The sequence below is a fragment of the Mastomys coucha genome, unplaced genomic scaffold (assembly GCF_008632895.1).
Source record: "Mastomys coucha isolate ucsf_1 unplaced genomic scaffold, UCSF_Mcou_1 pScaffold22, whole genome shotgun sequence".
NCBI lineage: Eukaryota > Metazoa > Chordata > Mammalia > Rodentia > Muridae > Mastomys > Mastomys coucha.
In genome coordinates this window covers 108,271,184-108,292,630 of record NW_022196905.1, presented here as the reverse complement: position 1 = coordinate 108,292,630, position 21,447 = coordinate 108,271,184, and the positions used below count along the sequence as shown (strand labels likewise).

The 21,447-nt window shown below is 43.3% G+C and overlaps 1 protein-coding gene across 1 annotated transcript in view; it reads right to left on the bottom strand.

Moving 5' to 3' along the window:
* Sppl3 (signal peptide peptidase like 3) overlaps nt 1-21,447 on the bottom strand; it is a 93,342-nt gene continuing 71,895 nt past the window's right edge. Inside the window, exons 4-11 of the mRNA XM_031337540.1 lie at nt 16,780-16,899; nt 15,806-15,884; nt 14,557-14,669; nt 9,691-9,797; nt 9,152-9,315; nt 2,495-2,694; nt 1,737-1,846; nt 1-652 (exon numbers count right to left, since the gene is read on the bottom strand). Of these exons, the coding sequence (XP_031193400.1) occupies nt 581-652; nt 1,737-1,846; nt 2,495-2,694; nt 9,152-9,315; nt 9,691-9,797; nt 14,557-14,669; nt 15,806-15,884; nt 16,780-16,899 (965 nt within the window). The 3' untranslated portion in view covers nt 1-580. The remainder of the gene's footprint in view (nt 653-1,736; nt 1,847-2,494; nt 2,695-9,151; nt 9,316-9,690; nt 9,798-14,556; nt 14,670-15,805; nt 15,885-16,779; nt 16,900-21,447) is intronic.

Sequence of the window (21,447 nt, the reverse complement as noted above, 5' to 3'; positions counted from 1 at the left end):
AAGTCATTCAATGTCTGTGGATTTAATAAGTCACTTCACAGCACAGAAAATATTTAATAAATCCAAAAGAAAAAAGAAAAAAATAGGAGGACAGAAGTTCTGCCCTAGGTCTCAGAAATGGAGTCCCCCAGAGGAAACTGGTCCCAAAGTTTTGGAGGGTTCATTGAAGAGACTTCGGTTTGCTAACTGATTTTCGTCCGTTTAGTGTTCAAAGTTCTAGAACAACTCCTTGCTGTTTGTAGTTTTTAAATAAGTCAGCTTCTCCATCTTCCCACAAGTTAACAGTCTGGTGCAGAGCCATAGAAACACCAAGATCTGGTGCTTGTAAAACAAGAGGAAGGAGCACCGGGAGGGCCGGCCTGCCCCTTCTGGAAGGGTCCACTCTCCCAGAGCACAGAAGAGAAGGGCTGCGCATGGCTCCAGTTCCCTCTGCGAACGCTGGCCTCGGACACCAACTCCAGTCACACTGTAGTTCCGTGAGCAGGCATGCCTCTGAGTCAGGCCAGCTTGTAGAGGGAACAAAACCACGCGATGAGAGAAAAGGGCAAGCATAGCGCTCTGGTCACCTCTCCCGCGGTCATCATACTTCCAGGAACCGGGAGCTGCTGGACTTGGAGTGGAAGGGCTCAGACCACATCCTCCGTAAGTCACCCTGGGATAGGAAGGACATAGTTGAGGTCCAGGGTCAAACAAAAGGCAGCAGTCCTTCCTCCCATCAGGATGCCAGAGCATCAACTTTATTCACTGCAACTGACCAAGCCTCTCGAATATGGAGAAGCCTGACTATGGGGGCCTCTCTACACCTGCCCTGAATCCTGAGGGAAGTTCTGTCTCTCTGGCCTTCTCTGCTTGTGAAACAAGAGGCTAAAAACCTGGCAAATAAGAAGTCACTCTTTGGGCTGACACAGGTACACACAAACCTGTAGGGATGTGTATAGGGGTACAAACACTTGAGAGGCAGAGGCAGTGGATCTCTCTGAGTACACACCAATCTGGTCTATATAGCTAGCCACTTCCAGTGTAACCAGGGCTACTACACTGTTAAACCAGGCTATTACACTGTTAAACCCTGTTTCAAAAAGAACAAAAATTTTAATAAGAAAAAAATCAAGTAGTCATATATTGCCTCAACAGTATATTTTTATTTAGAGTTATTTTTAAGTGTATGAGTATTTTGCCTGCGTGCATGTGTGTATAGGATGTGTGTGCCTGGTGCCCATGGAGTTCTAAAGGCAGTGTTGGATCCCCAGGAACTGGAGTTATATATGACATGGTACTATGAACCAAGAACAGCAAGGGCTTGAACCACTGAGCTATATTTCCAGCCCCGATATTAAGCACTTTTTAATTCATTCCAAGCAAATGCTATTAAAAAGCCACCAGGCAGCAACAGGGCCGGGCTGTCTTTTGTTTGGCATTTGGGAGATGGAGACTGAATCCAGGGCCTCACAGCTTCAGCTTCAACCCTTTAGGTTTTTGCTTCTCTATAGGAGCTTCCTAAGTTGCCCACACTGGCCTTGAACTCAAAATTCTCCTGCTTCAGCCCTGAGTGGGCTTGGCCCTAGGGTACAGCTGTGATCAAAGCAAGAAGTCTGATAACACACAACCCTCTCGGCTTCACCTAATTCCTCAGTGGTCTGTGAGGACAACAAAACAGCACAACTATGAGCCCTTCCTGTCAACAGCTCTACTCAAAGCGCAGGTCAGCGCTTCCCCGAGTGCAGCTGCACTCTCACCTTTAAGTAGGCCATAGTGAGGAGTGGCAATAAGGTAAATGGCACCAAGTAGAGGAGAGCTGGCTGGGCAGCTCGGTGGATGCGAGACGCCACAGTCGCAGTGAGCAGACCTAGGAGAGAGGCATCCGTGAGTGGCTCTGACACAGATAACAGGTAGAACTGTCAAGGAAACAAGACACCAGTGAGGTGACTCTGAAACCCCAGGACTGGGTCAGAGCCCACTCTTGCAAAAGCCCTGGGCTTGCTTGAGCATCTTGCCTCTTAGCCTCTGTACCTGCATGTTGGGGTGACAGCATCTGCTGACCCCTTGCAGGGTTACAGATTGGCAGGAACTCACATGAATGCAGGTTAGTTAGTGAAGGCAAGCTACTCTCATACTTATGCGTGTGTGGTGTGTGGGTGCAGTGTATTTCTGCCCTAGTCCAACTGTGACTTCCTGTTTGTGGTTAGTGAGTTGGCTGGAGAAACATTAGTATGGAAAAGTCTGAGGTAACAGGTGATGTATGCATCGGAGCCAACGGAGGCAAAACATAAAGGATAGTTTATCCAGTGGCTAGACCTTAGCCCATGTGTGTTGGCCATGTTCTTCTACATATTTCTCAGATACGGGCACTCAACATATGAAGCACACAGCCCCTCAAGGACTCCTTTTGGCTATCTAATCAGCAGGCAGATATTGCTTTTCTGGTCAGCAGCTGGAAGACACAGACTGATGGCAAACGCGAGGGCTGAGCTACTTTATCGATGGTTTTTCTTACCTACAAAGTACCCGATGAGGGTGCAGTGGAAGTAGGAGACCTTCTGCATGCGCCCAGAGATATTAGCTGGGCCAGGGGCCCCACAGGAGTCACCACTGGCTTGTTTCTTGTAGTTGTCATAGCGAAGAACAAAGCATAACAGGAGGCCGGGCATCACAATGTCCCCAATGCCCAACATAGAGAAGTGACTGCCAGTGGAGCTGAAACACAAGAGCACATGTCAAGGACACTGCAGTCTACAGTCTCTGTTTGAAGGCTTTTAAGACCATTTACTGGCTGCTTGTCAATAAATGCCGATGAACCAATGGCTGGGCAGAAGAGAGAATAGGGTGGTACCTTCCGCCAGCTAGGGGGAGGAGGAGAGCATCTGAGAAGACACTGAGAGAAAAAACATCTGAAGCTCAAAGAGCCAGATCAAGAGTAATATGCAAGTATCATGGGATGGGGCTGGGAGATGGCCAGATTATCACAGGGGTTACTGTAAGTAATTTATCTGCCCCATTTTGATGTGCAGCTTAAAATAAATCTTGGTTTCTCTGTGTGGTTGGTTATTAGGGACTAGCAAAGGTAAAGAAATATAGCTGCCAGGTTAATTCACTGATTCCACGTATATAAAAATAATTCATTTTATAATAAAAGGACTTGTTTATTTCTTTTGGTTTGAGACAGGGTCTCACTATAGCCCTGGCTGGCCTGGAACTAACTATACAGACCAGGCCACTTGAACTTATAAAAAGCTACTTGCTTCTGTCTCCTAAATTCCAGGACTGAAGGCATGTGCCACCATGATGTCCACCCCCCACCCCCACCTGTTTGCTTTTTGTTTGTTGTTTTGAGAGAGGATCTTGCTATGGGGCCAAGGCTGGTCTCAAAGTTAGATTCTTCCTTAGCCTCCTGAATTCTGGGATTATTGGCATAAGCCACTTCGGCAGGCTCAACAATAGCTTTTGAAAGGTGGCTGCTGCTTCTGGGGAACACTCAAATGTTGGCTGGGTAGTCCACACATAGCCACCTGATGGGAGTGTCACCATCTCTGACACTTTCACCCCTGAAAGTGCAAATAAGACCTATCACCTTGCTGAGGAAATATACTTCCCCAATGTGAAATCACTCCCCACACGTGGGAAAGATAAGGAGAAAGTTCTTTACTAAAAGAATAAAACAGCATGAGGCAGACTGTGGTTACTGTCCAAAGCTCTGGTCAGGATGAGAGGACATCACTAACCATATACACGGAAGGCTTGTTCAGTCCACATACGCTGTCACCCTTCAGTCTATCTTGGCGCCTGGGCCTAAGGTACTCTTTGAAAAATTTATACAGGCAAATAGGGGATCGCACAGCAGAGATATCACATACTGTCATTTTAAGTACACAGGTGTTTTCACAACAGTTGTCACCCAGAGTCATCCTGCTCATGGGGACTTCACGGCTGTGATCCTGCACCCACGTGATGTTGCTTCTTTTATGTTCTAGGACTGGCCCTAACTGCTGGTTCTTTTTTTTTTTTCCCCCAAGACAGGTTTTCTCTGTGTAGCCCTGGCTGTCCTGGAATTCACTCTGTAGACCAGGCTAGCCTCAAACTCAGAAATCCACCTGCCTCTGCCTCCCAAGTGCTGGGATTAAAGGCGTGAGCCACCACCGCCCAGCTCTAACTGCTGGTTCTAAGTCAGGATGTCTCCTTGGTTATAGGAGTGGAGTCTAATAGCTGATAAATCCTGAACAGACATTTACACCCCAGCATCCTAAATTCTCTCTAGCAGGCTTCGTTCACACTACTTACCTTCTTGTATTTGGGTAAACCCCTCATGACTTAATGTCTCCTAAGCAACTCTTCTAAGAAATCGTTTACAGTGTCAAATCTGTTGCGCTGTGTTTCTTCTACATCAGACTTCTGAAGAGCACACACTGGCTTTGCCAAGATTACTTCACTGAGATTGTTACCATGAAAATATTTTTACAAATGTCTCAGGAGAAAAAAAACCAGATTCTGTTCATTTCAGCCAACTGTAAAAAGCTGAGGTAGACAGTGAGGCTAGCAGCTTATACAATGTCTCTCTGATGCTCACTGGGAAGAGTCAGGGTGATAAGGAGCAGCATCATAACTCACATGAGATAGATGCCAGAACAGCTGGAAGGCACAGAGCAACACAGCCTACAAACAGTGACAGCGGGAGCCTTGTCCAACCTCTCAGGTAGCCAAATGGTCTGGTGAAAACCAGGTGCTCTCAAGCCTTAAGTGCTGGGCCTGGCATCCCAGTGCTGCTCACGAATGACAGGGCAGCAGCAGGACAGACATCTCTGCCACTTCTATTTCTGAGGGCTCAGAACTAGAGGTGGTTTTAGGTTAGAAGTAGCTACTCTGAAGGCTTGACTAGAAACAATCACATATCCCAGTCTGGGGACTAGTTAGATATGCTGAGTTTAGGCGGCTCACAGTCCTGCCGCTCTGGTGAGGATAACCCATGTTCCAGTAGAGAGCACTGGATTTCTGCAGCCCCACTTCCCAGTGCTAGTGGGACATGAAAGTGTTGAGCTTGGTCTTCACCAAACAGCCCAGGACTCTCTTTGTTTCCTCATTTTTCCAGAACACTAGAGGCTTCTCTCTACTGGAACAAACTGGGAGACTCTAAAGCAAGGGTTCTCAACCTTCCTAATACTGTAATATCTTAATATAGTTCATGTTTTGGTGACACTCATCCATAAGATTATTCTCATTGCTACTTCATAATAGTAAATTTTTTTTTTTTTTTGGTTTTTCAAGACAGGGTTTTTCTGTGTAGCCCAGGCTGTCCTGGACTCACTCTGTAAACCAGGCTGGCCTCAAACTCAGAAATCCGCCTGCCTCTGCCTCCCGAGTGCTGGGATTAAAGGTGTGCGCCATCACTGCCCGGCCATAATAGTAATTTTGCTACTGTTCTAAATCATAATGTAATTATTGGTATTTTCTGATGGTCTTATGACCCTGTGAAATGACCCTGTGAAAGGGTCATTCAATGCCCACAAGGGGTTGAGAACCACAGATCTAAATGTAGATAACATTTTTTAAGACAGAATTTCTCTGTAGCCCTGGTTGTACTCAAACTCAAGAGATCTGCCCTGTCTCTGCCTCCCAGTACTGGGATTAAAGGTGTGCACAACCTGGCTAAACTTAGGTGATTTAGACTAAAAAAGTACATGTCTACAGAATATTCCAATAGCTGTAGAATACCACATTCATCTTAGCAGCCTGTGAAATTTTAAGAAAAAGACAATCACATCATATTTCAGGTGATAAAGCAAAAGCAAGTCTTAAAGATCCCTGAAATAATTTCATGCATTGTATCAGGTTATATGAGAATAGAACCAGAGATGAATAAGTAAAAAGACTACAGAACCCGTGTCCTGGTTTGAGTAAGAAATGCCCCATATAGCTGGGCAGTGGTAGGCGAATTTCTGAGTTAGAGGCTAGCTTGGTCTACAGAGTCTAGGACAGCCAGGGTTATATAGAGAAACTCTGTCTCGAAAAACAAAACAAAACAAAACAAAACAAAAGCAACAAAAGAAATGCCTCAGAGGCTTGTGTTTGACATTTGGCCCCCAGCCGGTGGCTCTGTTTTTCAAAATTTCGAAGTCATTAGAAGGTAAAGCCTACAGGGAGGAAGAGGTCCCTCTGGGGCAATGGTGGTGGTGTACCAAGGAACTCTGTTTTCTGATTCTCAGAGCAATCCATCACATACACCTCCCTCCTTGCCGGGATGGACAGTATCCCCTTAAATCATGAGCAGGATAAGCCCATCCTCTTATAGGTACTCCTGTGGGATTTTGTTACTTGGACAAGAAGGTAACTAATGTGCTATACAAACACACAAAGACCGAATGATACAGCCTTGAATATCAGCGGTCAATTAAGAGATAAAAATACAACATTTCAGAGCTCTCTGGACACAACAGACACAGCTCTAATGTTACCTTTACAGCTGTTAGTATTTCCATTTAAAACCATCACTGAACTTTGACGACATCAAAGCCTCAGTACAAGTAAAGTAAATCAGCAGACAGGGTGGGGGTGAGTCAGACTGAAGCAGCAGGGGTCTTACAATCAATGGATCCTTTGAAATTTTATGTTCCCCAAATTGGAAGATCAAGGTGAAAATGGATAAATCCCTAGGTATATATGACCAGCCAAAATTAAATCAAGGCTGTAGTAACTCCAACAGATCTAGAGTGAGCAACAAAGTTAAAGTTTGCACTAAGGGAAAACCCAGGACTGCACAGCCACACGCATGCTGCAGACTTCTGAGACCATCTACACAGTCAAACTACTCCACACAGACAAGAAAGGACACTGCCAAACTCACCACACTAAGCCAGAATTAACTTTCCTACCAGCCAAAGTCCAGGTAAGGACTCCTAACAACAAAACTGCAGACCTGGAAGGCAGAAGACTTGTCAATAAAAATTCTTGCAACTGAACTCAGCAGCACATTAAAGACCAGGCTGTACAGCCAGGTTCATCCCAAGGATCTGAGAATGGCTCAACTCAAGTTATGTACTCCTTACTTTTTTTTTTTTTTTGATATGGTGCTTAAATTCTTAAAGCCGTAAGGCAAGGGAAAAACAAAACAAAACAAAACAAAAAACAAAAACCTCCCATCTCACCATGTATATGGCTGGTCTGGCCAGTAATAGTTTTTCTATGGACCAACAATGATTCCATTGAGAAAAATATCCTGGTCATGATACTCTTCTCCCACCCCCCAAAAGTGCCGTCTAGTGGAGCCCAGGGAACTCAATCAAGCAGGGAGGTGAGGAGACTTCTATGATGAAGTCACTAGGAAACGCAAAGACCTATTCACGGGTTAGCACTGGGAAAATGGTTGAACTGCTAAAACTGACCCACAGATTTAATGATCACCATCAGAATTTTAGTAACATTCTTAGCAGAAACAGAAAAGACAGTAATAACTAAAATACACATGGAAGCACAAAGGTCTTGAACAGCCAAAACAAGTTACCACCAGTAAGGACAGGCACTGCCTAATTTCAAACCGGGTTAGAGTCACAGTACACAAACCAATGGAATAGACTGCAGAATGAACTCTCTCATACCTGATTCTTTTCTTTCTATGGAGCTGGAGATGGAATCAGGCTATGAAGAGCTCTACTGTTATATCCCCAAATCCTAATACATACCCGATTTTTGACAAAGATACCAACATATACATTGAAGGCAGCTTTTTCTACAAAGTATCTGGGAAAGCTGGATGTTCGTGTATACTATAATGAAAGTAGATCCCCATAGAGGTGTGAATAGGAATGGCTTCCACAGACTCGTGTATTTAAATGCTTGCTCATAGATAATGTAGCCTTGGTGGAGAAGTTGTCACTGGGGGCAGGCTCTGAGATCTTAAATGCTCAAGCCAGGCGTAGTCTGACTGTCTCTTCTTGCTGCCTGCTGATCCAATGTAGAACTCTCAATTACCTCTTCAGCATCAATTCTACCTATGTGCCACCAAGCTTCCTGCCAAGATGACAACAGACTGAACCTCTGAACCTATAAGCCAACCCCAGTGAAATGCTTTCGCTTATGAGCCGCATGGTCATGGTATCTCTTCACAGCAATAAAAACCCTACCAATAACTAAGACAATCCAATCTCTTATCTGTCATAAAACCAGCTCAAAATGAATTAAAGGGCCAGATGGTTCAGTGGTTAAGAGCACTGGCTGCTCTTCTGCAGGACTGGGGTACAGTTCCAGCAACCACATACCAGCTCACAATCATCTGTCCAGTTCCAAGGGATCTGCTGTCCTCTTCTGGCTCCAAGGGCACTAGGCAAACATGTGGTACATGGAGATGCATGCAGAAAAACACTCACACAAATTTAAATGTATTTAAAAAAGCAAAACAAAACAAAATCCTGAGACTAGAAACTTTGAAACTGGTAAGGGGAATACATTTCCAGTGATAGACAGGCAAGATTTTCCACAATGGCTTCAACAGCCCAGGTAATACCAAGAACTGACAAACAGAACTGCATTAGGGCTCCAACAAAATGCAGCAAACAAAAGTGAAGAAAGACAGCTGGTATTTATTATGTTGCCAGGGAGTAGTAACTACAATATATAAAGAACTCAAAACTTGAAACAAAGTAACCAACAGGGTTACTTTGAATTGAACAGAGTTCTCAGAGTTATAAATGACTAATAATACCTGAAGAAAGTCACCATCTTTAGGAAATGTAATCAAAAGCACAGTGTGATTCTATCCCACACAGTCAGAAGAGTCACTGTAGAGACACAGAGGCCAGGTGTGTGCACCACAGCTTAACTCTGGGCACTCCTTGTGTTCTTGGCTCACCAGAGTTAATACCTTGAGACCTGAGACTCTTAAAAAGGAAAAGAAGTAAAAAGGAAAAGATACAAACAAAAAAAAAAAAAAAAAAAAAAAAAAAAAAAAAAAAAAAAGGAAAGAAAAGCAAAACACAAAAACCAAAAATGCCAGGGCAAGTACACACGACGAACTCATAATACTATACCGTTATTAAATTCTCCACCTACACATGTCTGCAGAAGACCGGTGCTTCCCAGTCTAGGACCGGAATGGTGGTGAAAGATGATTCATGCAAGAAGGCAGTGTTCCATGATGTGGGAAGAGGGGATCCCAGGCCAGTCCTACCTTGGGAAGACCAATTTTCCAGGCAAAGACAGGCGAGGAACATCACGCCCCACATTGGGTCCCAGGTGGAGCTTCCGGGACAGAACGTCAAGGGGATTGTCAGCTGGCTGTGTGGCCACTTTCACCATGACATTGCTGTTGAAGATGTAGGCTGAGAAAAACACCTGCCGAGATGAAGAGATGCTGCATCAAGAGCTGCCAGCCAACCACATTAGCCAGTAGCATCTCTGCCCCAATGGCTTGATGCTAAAGCATCAGGCTCTGACTGCATGTCTGAGGAGCCTGCAGGTGGCAGTCTTTCCACAGCCATAGACACTCCCAAACCAGTGGAATCCAGGAGAGCTCACTCCTATGCAAACACCCTTGCCAGCAAACTGCCTGCTGTATCAAGCGGCCACCAACCTGTGCTCCCCAGTGGAGGGAATCAATCACCTCAGAACTTCAGTGTGCTAGGCTTTGGGTATTTAGACAGCTTTGAGCAGCAACCACTTCAACTAAATTCACAAGAGAACAGGACATCTAGGGAAGTACACACTCACCCAGAAGACATCGTAGATGAGAAGCCCTGAGAGAAGCAGGCAGGAAACCTTGAGGCTTGGCAGGCGGACGAAGGCGATCATGGCAACACAGAGACCCATGGCCAGAGCTAGAGTGTAGAGGAAGAATGGGGATCAGTGTGTGGATGGGAGGTCTCTTTCCATAAGCTCTTGACTAGCCAACTCTAGGTGCTCTGAGCTCTCATTTCAGACAATTACCTGTACTGCAACAGCCCATCTGGACCTGCTAGGGTGTGAGGTAGGTCACGGCGCTCTACTGCACAAGGCTGGGCTGCCTGAAGGCATCCAGGGTCTGTATCATCCTGAGCTACCTGAGACCTTCTCACTCCTGTCTAGACACTCTGCTCCTCAGGGCAGAGTATATTATCCTATTAAGTAGCCAATTTAGCTGGCCACAGTGGTGCACATCTTAAGCCTAGCACTCAGGAGGGCAGAGGCAGGCAGATCTCTGAGTTTAAGGCCAGCTTGGTCTACATGGTGAGGCCTTATCTTTTTAAAAAAAAAAAAAAAAAAAAAAGGCCAACTTATTCCTGAATCCTCTTCTTTCACTCAGCTCCCATTCTATTAATTCACTGTTTTCTCTATTATATTTTCCCTACCAGTCCGTCGATGGAATAGCTACATCATTTTAATCTTGACATATTTGCCAATACCCTCCCTTTGGTCTTCCTCCCAGTTCTCTGACCTAAATTATACACAGTTCCTCTAAGGCCAATTTCTTAAACTGCGTTTAACAATAATATCAACAACAACAAAGTCAACTAGTAAGGGTTTCTAAACACATAACTGTGAAAAAAAATTTTTTTAAAAAAGATTTTATATATATATATATATGTATGAATACACACACACACACACACACACACACACACACACACACACAAAATATATATATGACTACACTTGGTGTTTTAGACAGTCCAGAAGAGGGCACCAGATCTCATTACGGATGGTTGTGAGCCACCATGTGGTTGCTGGGATTTGAACTGAGGACCTTTGGAAGAGCAGTCAGTGCTCTTAACCACCATCTCTCCAGCCCCATCGAAATTTAATTTAAAGAACCAACTGTGACAAGTGGGAGGTGCTCCCAACAGTGATCACCTGTATACCACCATCCCATCGGAAGCCTTGATATGACACATGTGCTCATACAGTCAGTCACAACATACCACCACTGCACGTGACAATACCAATGAACCTGCCCAAAACTCAGGCAACTGTGTACTGAGGACTCCAGCATATGAAATTTTCTGCTCACACAAAACAGTGGTGAAATTACATAAACAAAGACTGTTTTCCTACAGTCTTCTTAGTGTAGTTCCGGATTATAACAGGTTAAATTATGTGGGGCTGGTGAGATGGCTCAGCAGGTAAGAGCACTTACTGCTCTTCCGAAGGTCCTGAGTTCAAATCCCAGCAACCACCTATAATGAAATCTGATGCCCTCTTCTGGTCTGGTGCATCTGAACACAGCTACAATGTACTTATATATAATAATAAATCTTAAAAAAAAAAAAACAAAAAAAACCTACAATGTGGGACTGGAGAGATGGCTCAGTGGTTAAGAGCACTGACTGCTCTTCTGAAGATCCTGACTTCAAAGCCCAGCAACTACATACATGGTGGCTCACAACCATCCGTAATGAGATCTGATGCCCTCTTCTGGTGTGTCTGAAGACAGCAATAGTGTGCTAATATACATACATAAATAAATCTTTAAAAAAAAAAACTCTATAGGAAATACACTCCCTGGAGTGATGGTATGTATAGGCTTGTTTTCTCAGTACCCACAAGGGCAAAGCTGGGTAAGGCAGTTGAAGGTCAGCCTGAGCTAAAGTCAGAAAAATTATATATTTTCTAATTACATGACATCAGGATATACATTTTTAAAAAAAAGATTTATTTATTTATATATATGAGTACACCATTGCTCTCTTCAGACATACCAGAAGAGGGCAGCCGATCCCATTACAGATGGTTGTGAGCCACTATGTATTGCTGGGAATTGAACTCAGGAACTCTGGAAGAACAGCCAGTGCTCTAAACCGCTGAGCCATCTCTCCAGTCCTAGGATATACATTCTTTCATTTTAACTGTGCAGAGTTTTAAGTGTGTGTGATGTTTCAGGATTTTAAGCATGTATAGTGGTTTTACAATTCTTTTATTACATTTATTTCTTAGGGCACATGTGTAGGTCAAAAGACAACTTGTGGGAGTCAGCTCTCTTTGGATAGTGTGGTTACCAGGACTGAACTTGGGTTAATCTTCTTTACCCCTTGAGCCATCTCACTACCTTACCATATTCAGTGAATTGTGTTGGTATTCACTCTGGAAGGGGAAATAATTATAGATATAAAATATAATTAGCCAAGTGGTGATGGTGTACACCTTTAATTCCAGTGCTCAGGAGGCAAAGGCAGGCACATCTCTATGAACTGTAGAGGCCAGCCTGGTCTACAGAGCAAGTTCCAGGACAGCCAGGGCTTCACACAGAGAATCCCTGTTTGGAACACACACAGTAAATATAGAAAACCTTTACTGGGAGGATGTCATGCCTGGAAATTCATCTTTAGAAAATCATGTATGCTGTGACACAGCCTGAAAGAGCACCTGCCTAGGTGGATCAGAGTGACGCCACACCTATACCAAGGAGTAGACCTAGCACGTTTATCTCAGTTGTCTAAAAAGACAATTTAAGGACACAGAAACAGTTAAATAACACACGTACTTCAGAATGCTCTAGACTATTTCAAAGGGTTCGATGTTTCTTTCTATGTCAATATCAGCTATAAAGAAGAGGCACCCCACAACGATATCACTGGATACGTGAAAGTGGTCCATGGGTTCTGAGGATGCCTGCAGAACCAGAAGGGGTGGGAGCCTCCTGACAGGAGTGCCGAGAACTGAATTCAGGTCCTCTGCCAAGAGCAGTCAGTGCTCTTAACCACTGAGCCATCTCTCCAGCCCCAGAGTATCTGTTTTTATATATCCTATTTGTAATATTTATTTCCACTTACATAAGGAAGTATCTACCTGAAAACTTGTCTTATAAGCAAAAATGGGGGAAATGACTATGAAGGAGTGGTAAAACTGGTTATAGAAGAGTCTTTTAAAGGAAGAAGTAGTCAGCAGTTATGGCTGCCTGCCTTAGGAAAGCCCATGGGCAGAGGCCATGGCAGGGCTGGGGCAGGAGATGCTGTCACTGGTGTAGCTTAGAGAACAGGGCAGGAATGGTCTAGGACTGCGTGTCTGTGATGACTGTCTACAGCAGGCTTGCATCTTCTTCACTGGCAGCTTCCTTCTGCTCAATGAATTTTTATGTGGCCCTGGATAACAGGCATATAGAATTCATATGCGAAGCAAATATTCACTGATAGTAAATTATAAACTTAAACTACTAGAGACAAAAAAAATCTGCATATTAATACTATGCTAGACATTTGTACACTAACAAATCTTGGCTGAATGATACTGTCTAGGAAATACCTTCACTATTCCGCAGAGATGATAGCTGTCACTGCCAAGAATGGTGCTTTGCATATGTATATAATATCAAATGCCAGAAGTATGCTATGCTTATTTTGGAAACTTAAAATTCTATCCTATCCTTAACCATTAAAATAAAAAAAAAGAAAGAAAAAAAAAAGAAAAAAAAAAGCAGTCCTTAACCATTAAAAAAAAAAAAATTCTATCCTAATTCGAAGCTAAAACTTATTCAATTATTTGTTTTTTAAATTTTTTTAAATTTTTTTTATTTTTTCAAGACAGGGTTTCTCTGTATAGCCCTGGCTGTCCTGAAACTCACTTTGTGGACCAGGCTGGCCTTGAACTCAAGAGATCTGCCTGCCTCTGCCTCCCAAGTGCTTGGATTAAAGGCATATAAAAGGCAATAAAAACTAGGCCAGAAACTCAAAATGGCAATTCTTTTTATCATCATCAAAAATCATCAAAATCATCAAAATCATCATCATCATCATCATCATCATCATCATCATCATCATCATCATCATCATCATCATCATCATCATTATTTTGGAGAAGGTTTCACTGTGTAGCACTAAGTACCTGTAATTTGCTTTATAGTTGACTTTAAACTCAAAGAGGTCCTTCTGCCTCTGGAATGCTGGAATTAAAAAGCGTGTGCCATGCCTTTAATTCCAGCACTTGGGGGCAGATTTCTGAGTTCGAGGCCAGCCTGGTCTACAGAGTGAGTTCCAGGACAGCCAAGGCTACACAGAGAAACCCTGTCTCAAAAAAAGAACCAAAACCAAACCAAAAAAAACAAAAAACGTGTGCCAGCCTGGTCTACAGAATGGGTTCCAGGAAAGCCAACCTGTACAGAGAAACTTTGTCTTGGAACAAACAAATATGTGTGCCACTATGCCTGCTTCAAATAGCAATTGTAAATCAAATATTCAAACCCAACCCAACCCAAAGCTATGCTAATTCGATATTTACATGCTGAGAAATGACAGCAGAATATGAAAAGCCTCCATTTACTATTATATCATTGTGTTTCTCTGAGAAAGAACACTTGGCATTGAATACAAACAGTGCAATCAACTGTAGCATACATATGCATCAGTATGAGCAGAGGTGTTTGATGCAGGGCATGTTGTATCTTCAGAACTGAGGCTTTTAGTGAAGGCACAAGATGCTATAACACCCGTGCACAGCATCAAAGCCTGCATCAAAGCCGTGGTTTCACTGTATGTTTGATTCTGAACTAACTTTTGCTGTTCACAATTGTTTTTTGAAATTTACACATTTGCACTGGTCCTGCAGTTGAGGCTGTAACCTATGAAACCATGCAAGGTTCAGTCACAGCCTATGTATGACATCACTCACCATCCATAAGAAGCCAGTGGCCAGTGAGAACCCAGATGAGGACGAGCATGACAGACAGGGAGAACGACAGCAACTCAGCAGCAGTGAAACGCCCACAGCAACCGAAGGAAATCCTGGAAAACACAGCGGCTGGACTGAGGGGCATACTGCATTCAGTGACTGATTAACCCCATGATTAGTGTTCCCGATGGCTGCATCAGAGCAGGGCAGTACCTAATACCCGGGAATCTAAAAGATCCAAGCCTTATTGGAGTCATCTATGAAATACTCAGGAACTATCCTTCACCTCCCACTTGGTAATGAAGTTCTTTTTTGTTTTGCCTTGTTTTGTTTTTTGAGACAGGGTTTCTCTATATAACCAGGCTGGCCTCGAACTCAGAAATCCACTAATGCAGTTCATTTTTAAAATTTACATTTTATTTATTATTATCATTGTGTGTGTGTGGGGGGGGTACAAGGTAAGGTGAGAGCATTGTCAAGTCAGTCTGTCCTACTGTGTAGTCCAAGGATCAAGCTCAGGCCATGAGGATTAAACAGATAAGCACTTTTACCCACTGAACCATTGCACTGAGACTGTATTTTTTTTTTATACTAAGTTTATCAACATGGCTGTCTGAAAGTATTACGTAAAAGAATCAGTCTCTGGGAGTTAAATATAAGGCAAAACTTATTCTTAAGAGAAATAAAATCAATCCCAGCACTTGGGAGGTAGAGGCAGGTGGATTTCTGAGTTTGAGGCCAGCCTGGTCTACAGAGTGAGTTCCAGGACAGCCAGGGATATACAGAGAAAACCTGTCTCAAAAACCAAACAAATAAAAAAGAGAAATAAAATCAAGAAAGGAACAGATTCCATTCATTTAGCAATGATGAGATAATATTTGTAAGATGGAGAAAAATGTACTTGGCTGTCACTAATTTCTGAAAAAAGAGATGCCACAAGTGATGCCCAATGCCACCATCTGTGTCCATGGAGCAATGGCTCCTGGGGGGAACACTGAGCCAAGGCGGCAGCATCATTGCAGGTCACCAGAGAGAGACCAACAGAGTCTCGAATCCAAGCACTGTTCTATTCTCCCCACTTCTACAGAGCTGCCCACTTGTGAAGATGTCTGCACTTCCTGTGCCATAAGAAGGTGCAAAAGGAGACATTATCTCCAGCTTTACAAAGGGCGGCTATGCATGTCACTCCCCAGTCTCCGGCCAACACCCATTACTCTGATAACCTAGAGGCAAAGTCCTGAATACTCACTTGTTCTGAGGTGAGCAGGGTCTTGTTAAATATTGGCACATCGGGAGAAGAAGAAAAGCAAAAGCTATTGTTGCAAGAACTAGAAAAAGAAAATAAGTTTCATTAATTTTTTTCTTTACCCATTATAGGAAAAATGGCATAACTCATGGAAGATGGTTTTCTAGTGTATTTTTCTTAACAAGTAGAAAAGTTACCTAAAAGATCTTTCCCCTATCTGTCTGCTTGTGCTGAAGCTGGGACCTAGGGACCTCATATATGTATGTGGCACTGAGCTGTGTGCCCAGAAGGAGAGGTCTTTCACTACTGCATAGATAGCTACATTAAAAACAAAAACAAAACCTAGCACTCAGTGTGGTGTGGATGGGGACAGGGTATGCCGTTCTTATCCCCCTACAACTCAGGAAGAAGGAACACACAGCATGCAGAGGACGAACCCCTAAAGTCATCTAGCTTGTGATAATGTTTTCCCTGTACGCCCATCATTGCCTAGTCTGGAAACACATTGCAAAGCTGGCAGCTAATTATGTGACTAGCTGTCAATATTTCTTCTTTCCTTCCTTCTTTCCTTCCTTTTTTTTTTTTTTTTCCCCCAAGACAGGGTTTCTCTGTGTAGCCCTGGCTGTCCTGGACTCACTTTGTAGACCAGGCTGGCCTCAAACTCAGAAATCCACCTGCCTCTGCCACCCAAGTGCTGGGATTAGAGGCCTGCGCCACCACGCCTGGCTTAGCTGTCAATATTTCTATCTGCAGACGCATTAGTAAAGGATGCTAACAGCCACTATGACTAACAAGACAAGTCACAACTATCTGGTACCACTGGAGATCCTGAGTCGTCTAATCCCTGGCTTTCTTGAAGACTCTGGTAACACATAATGAAGGTACAACTCGCATGGCATGGCACATACATTATAGTTTCTGAACAGTAATTACAAATAAAACATTGATTCCTTTTAGTACACTTGTAGCTAGATTACCTGCTGTACATATTGTGAAAACGACTTGAACTGAGTCAAAGAAGAAGAACATGACAAGGAGAGAGACAGACGCCCCAATCGGAAGGAACAGAGCTTGGGTGGAATCAATAGTCTGGATACCTGAAGAGGAAAACAGGACACATTAACCCTCACTTCATAATAGGCAACATAGCCACGCACCCCCGTTTTCACAGACTACTACACAAGCTCAACATTACACGATGAGCTGATCTAAGAGGTCAGGGGTCATTTATGCTGTTCTCATAGCCTGAGGTAATAGGTCAAAGAAATGCCTCAATACGTGGCCAGAAGAGAATTCATTCTACCCAAGAGGGTTTAAGCACTGAAATGCATTTTTAAATTGTACTCGTTTATTTTATGGAGTTTTGCCGGAATGCAGGTCTGTGTGCATGCAGTGCCCACAGAAAGTCAGAAGAGGGCTCCAGATCTCCTAGACCTGACTCTCTGGAAGAGTCAGTGTTCTTAACTGCTGAGCCATCTCTCCAGCCCTCCACCCCCCCTTTCCTAGACCTAGACTTATAAACAGCTCTTAGCTGCCATGCACGCAGATTCTGAGAGTCAAATTTTGGAAGAGCAGCCAGTGCTCTTGACTGTCTTCTCAGCTGCTTGGTGAACTGGAATTAGACCTCAGTTTCTATCCAAACTTCATGTTCTACAGCGGCCATCCTTGTCCTTCAAGGAACATGCCTGTGCACTTTACAGTAACTCATGGAACACAGAGGGTTCCTGGGATTACTGTGTAATGTGTAGCTTCCAACTCTAAAGCTTTCAGTGATGAGCTCCTTGTTGTCCTTGGTGCCTCCAGTACAACAGAGACTTAACTTATAGACACCTACCTGCCCATGCCTCCTGAGTGCTCAGATTAAAGGCATGCACCCCATTGCCACTGCCCAGCTTTTTGAGAGGGATTAGTGGTGGTGGTGGTTTGACTGTGAAATTTTAAGGCATCAGAAGAGGTAATTAAAAGAGAAAAGTCTTGGGACAGAGCAGGACATAGCTCAGTGTTCTTAATTCTTGGCTGCCTATTGGAATCACCTAGAAAGATTTTCATTATTTGGAATTACAATTATTTAATTATTATTTATTTTCTGTGTTTATATGTGGGTGTGCTTGTGGAGTTGTCTCCCAGGTGGGTTCCAGGGCCTGACTCAGGTTCTCAGGCTTGGCAGTCCACACCTTTACCTGTTGAGCCACCCTGACACTTCTGAAGAGATATTCTTCTTAAACATTACACTACTTAGATAATTAAATCTCTAGGGGTTAGGTCTAGCTAAAATCCTGCACAGAAATGTTAATTTTGCACCAGGAGCTGAGACCTGTGAGCGAGTGTTTGCAGAGAGGGGAATGTCAGAATTTGATGATGGCTGAATGAAAAGGAACCCGCACCCCACCCCATGTTCTGTATGCCATGGGTTTAATTAATCCTATTGAGATGTCATATGAAAACAGCCACACAAGTTATTATAATGGAATATTTAAAGTAAAAAACTGTGTTAAGGCTGCAAGTAAATGACCCTATCAACATAGAACTTAGGCATAAGGAGCTAAAAATGACAAGGGGACATTTAAAACTATTGTTAACACTGGGGAGAGCTCACAGTGGTTAAGTGAACACACTGTTCTTGCAAAGGACAGTGGTTCTCAGTACCCACACCAGCCAGGTCACAACTACTGGTCTATAGCTCCAGGGGAATCTGATGCCCTCTTGTGACCCTCTGTGAGCACCTACATTCTTGTGCCCATAACCTCCCATATACATATGCACATAATTTTTAAAATAAATAAATTTTACACACACCTGCTGATCTCAAAACTAGGCTTGGGGACTGGCAACAGAGCTTATTGTTTGGCAAAGACACTTGTGCCAAACTTGATGTCCTGGACCTGCGTGGTGGAAGAAAGACTTCCATATCCACACACATGCACACTGAGCAAGTAACATACATTTTTAAAAGAACAAACACACAGAAACAGGCACCGAGGCAAAAGTCTATAGAGATTATAGCTCAAGAACATTCTGAACTATACACTGAGTTGAGCTATATAGTAAGCCTGTTTTAAAGCAAAATAAAAATGAAAACAAAAAGCTCTTCTCATAGGAATTTAAATTTGCCTATCCCAAGAGTTATTTAGGGCCTTAGGGGAAATACAACATTAAATATTTCTTCAAACCAAAATTGCTTCTTAGCAGTGAGGTGAAGGGTTTAGTAATTTACTTAGGACTGCACAGCCATGCTTGGGAAAACAAAGTAAGGTGACAAAGAGGCCTGACTTAGGAAATGGTCTGCTCTGAGCTACAGGAACAGAGGACCTTCAGTGTGAGCATCGATGGGACAGAGCTTTATAAAATCACTTCCCCTAAGGATTCTAAACTCTTCTGGAGTTCAAAGAGCTAGGGAAAAGAACAGATTTCACAAAAGAAAACAATAGTTTTGAAAATAAATGATTAAATAAGAACAAAACCCCCTTTTAAATCTACAAACCTAAACCATGTCCACATTCTTTCCTCTCCTGTAAAACAAAGTATGCTGTAGTCTACAGATAAAGTCAGCTTGTCTGTCTGTGGGTGTGATTATAAAATCTAGTTTTTCCTCCTGACCACTTAATTCCCAGCAATTACCACTCTGAGACTATTTCTTAATAAATGCTTAGGCCATACATAAGTTTCGGCTTGTTCTCCAACCCGCTCTTCTACTATCCCTTTTGTTCTAACCTGGGTTCAGTGACGTGGCTGGTTTCCTCTCCTTGCCACCTTATATCCCATCTCCTCAACCTTCGGGGAGAATCTCATGTGTTCCTATTTCCCAGAATTCTCTCTATTCCTGCTGGATGTCCCACCACCTATTTTCTGACTCAGCTCATTGGCCATAAGCTTTTTTATTGGCGGGAGATAAGTGTAAGAGAATCTCTCTGCATGTCTTGCCTGCCTGTGATCCCAGTGAGTTGTGGCAAGTATATCAGATCAAGATCACACTTGCCTATATGGTGACTTTGAGGACATCCCAAAATCCTGTCTACTGAAACCAAAATAGGAACACAAAAATTAAGATGGCTGTTAGAACAAACATTACATTAGCAAGCCTATAAGATGTATTTATAATAAACTTTTTTTAAATCTTAGCATGTTAACTACAGCATAAATGAATACAAGGAACAATGAGGATATTAGAATACAGTTTCTCTCTTTAAAATCAGTGATTTTAAACAAAGAGAAGATGGCACTGGGTAGGTATAGCTCTGCCACTATACTTCTGGGCACCAGAGACAATGATTCTACAAGGGAGGGAATAGCCAATTAGATATTTTGACCAAACTCCAATGATTTAAAAGCAAAGTTGGACAAAACAAGACATTTAAACACGAAACAACCATAATCACAAAGGCTTACAAAGTCAACCTAACAAAAAGGCATAATTGTGGAATTTAAACTTATATACAATAGAATCATTTAAAAATTTTTTTTGCTTGCTTTGGAACTCAGCCTTATGTAGCCCAGGCTGGCCTCCAACTCACAAGCATGGCCTAAGTCCTTATACCCTTTTACCTCTCCCTCTCAATTGAGCCAACAAGTCCAGCTCACAATATTATCAGTGAATGCAGCCACAGGCAAATTACACTGATATTGTCACTGTACATTGACATGTTACATTACTGACTTTGTACCTTTTGATTAAATATTTACCAAATTATCACAGACTAAGAACAGGAGGGATTATGAGAAATTTTTTAGTTTTTATGGCCTTTGCAGTCTAAATGGGGCAATTAAAGATGTGTAGATCCACCAAAGACCATAGTTCAAGGCTTCAAGATGTCCAGTTCAAGCCGGGCGGTGGTGGCACATGCCTTTAATCCCAGCACTTGGGAGGCAGAGGCAGGCAGATTTCTGAGTTCAAGGCCAGCCTGGTCTACAGAGTGAGTTCCAGGACAGTCAAGGCTACACAGAGAAACCCTGTTTCAACCCCCCCACCACGCACACATTGCATGACGGCGGTATTTGAGGCGTAAACTTCAAGGAAAGTCAGTCTCCTGCCTCGCATTGTCGCCTGGCACCCCAAACTCAGAGGTAGCCCAGATATGTCCTCATACTTGTGTGCTAGGGGCCCACCTAGATATCATTTCTTAACAGCTAGAAAAAGAAAATTCAGACATTGCTCTCTGACCTTCACCAATGTTCCAATGTCCTAGTTAAACCCTGGCTTGGAATGTTAAACCATTCTAACTAATTGCCTCTAGCATTATGGGTAGGGCATTAAAGCTTACAGAAAGAGACAGCATAGATCATTCAGCAGCAAGCAGTCAACATTCAGCATTCGGACTCGCTAGCACTCGGACTAAAACTAGAACTTAGGTAGACTAGCAGCCCCCCCAGGCACAGAGCACTTGGGCCTGGGGGGTGGTGGTGCAGCACCAGTCGAGATTCAAGAGATTGAGCATTCGAGATTCGAGCATTCAGCATTGAAGATTCGAGATTCGAGCTTCTACCCTCCTGGATCGCGCACCGGCAGCCCCCTGAGACTCTGGCCCAGCCCAAGCGGCCCAAGTGTGCTTGGAGCCCAGGGGTGCTGCACCAGTCCAGAAGAGATGGCTGATGTTTTAGACCTAGTGTGTTTTAGGTGGCCTCAGATGTACCTTGACTACTGAGCTGCC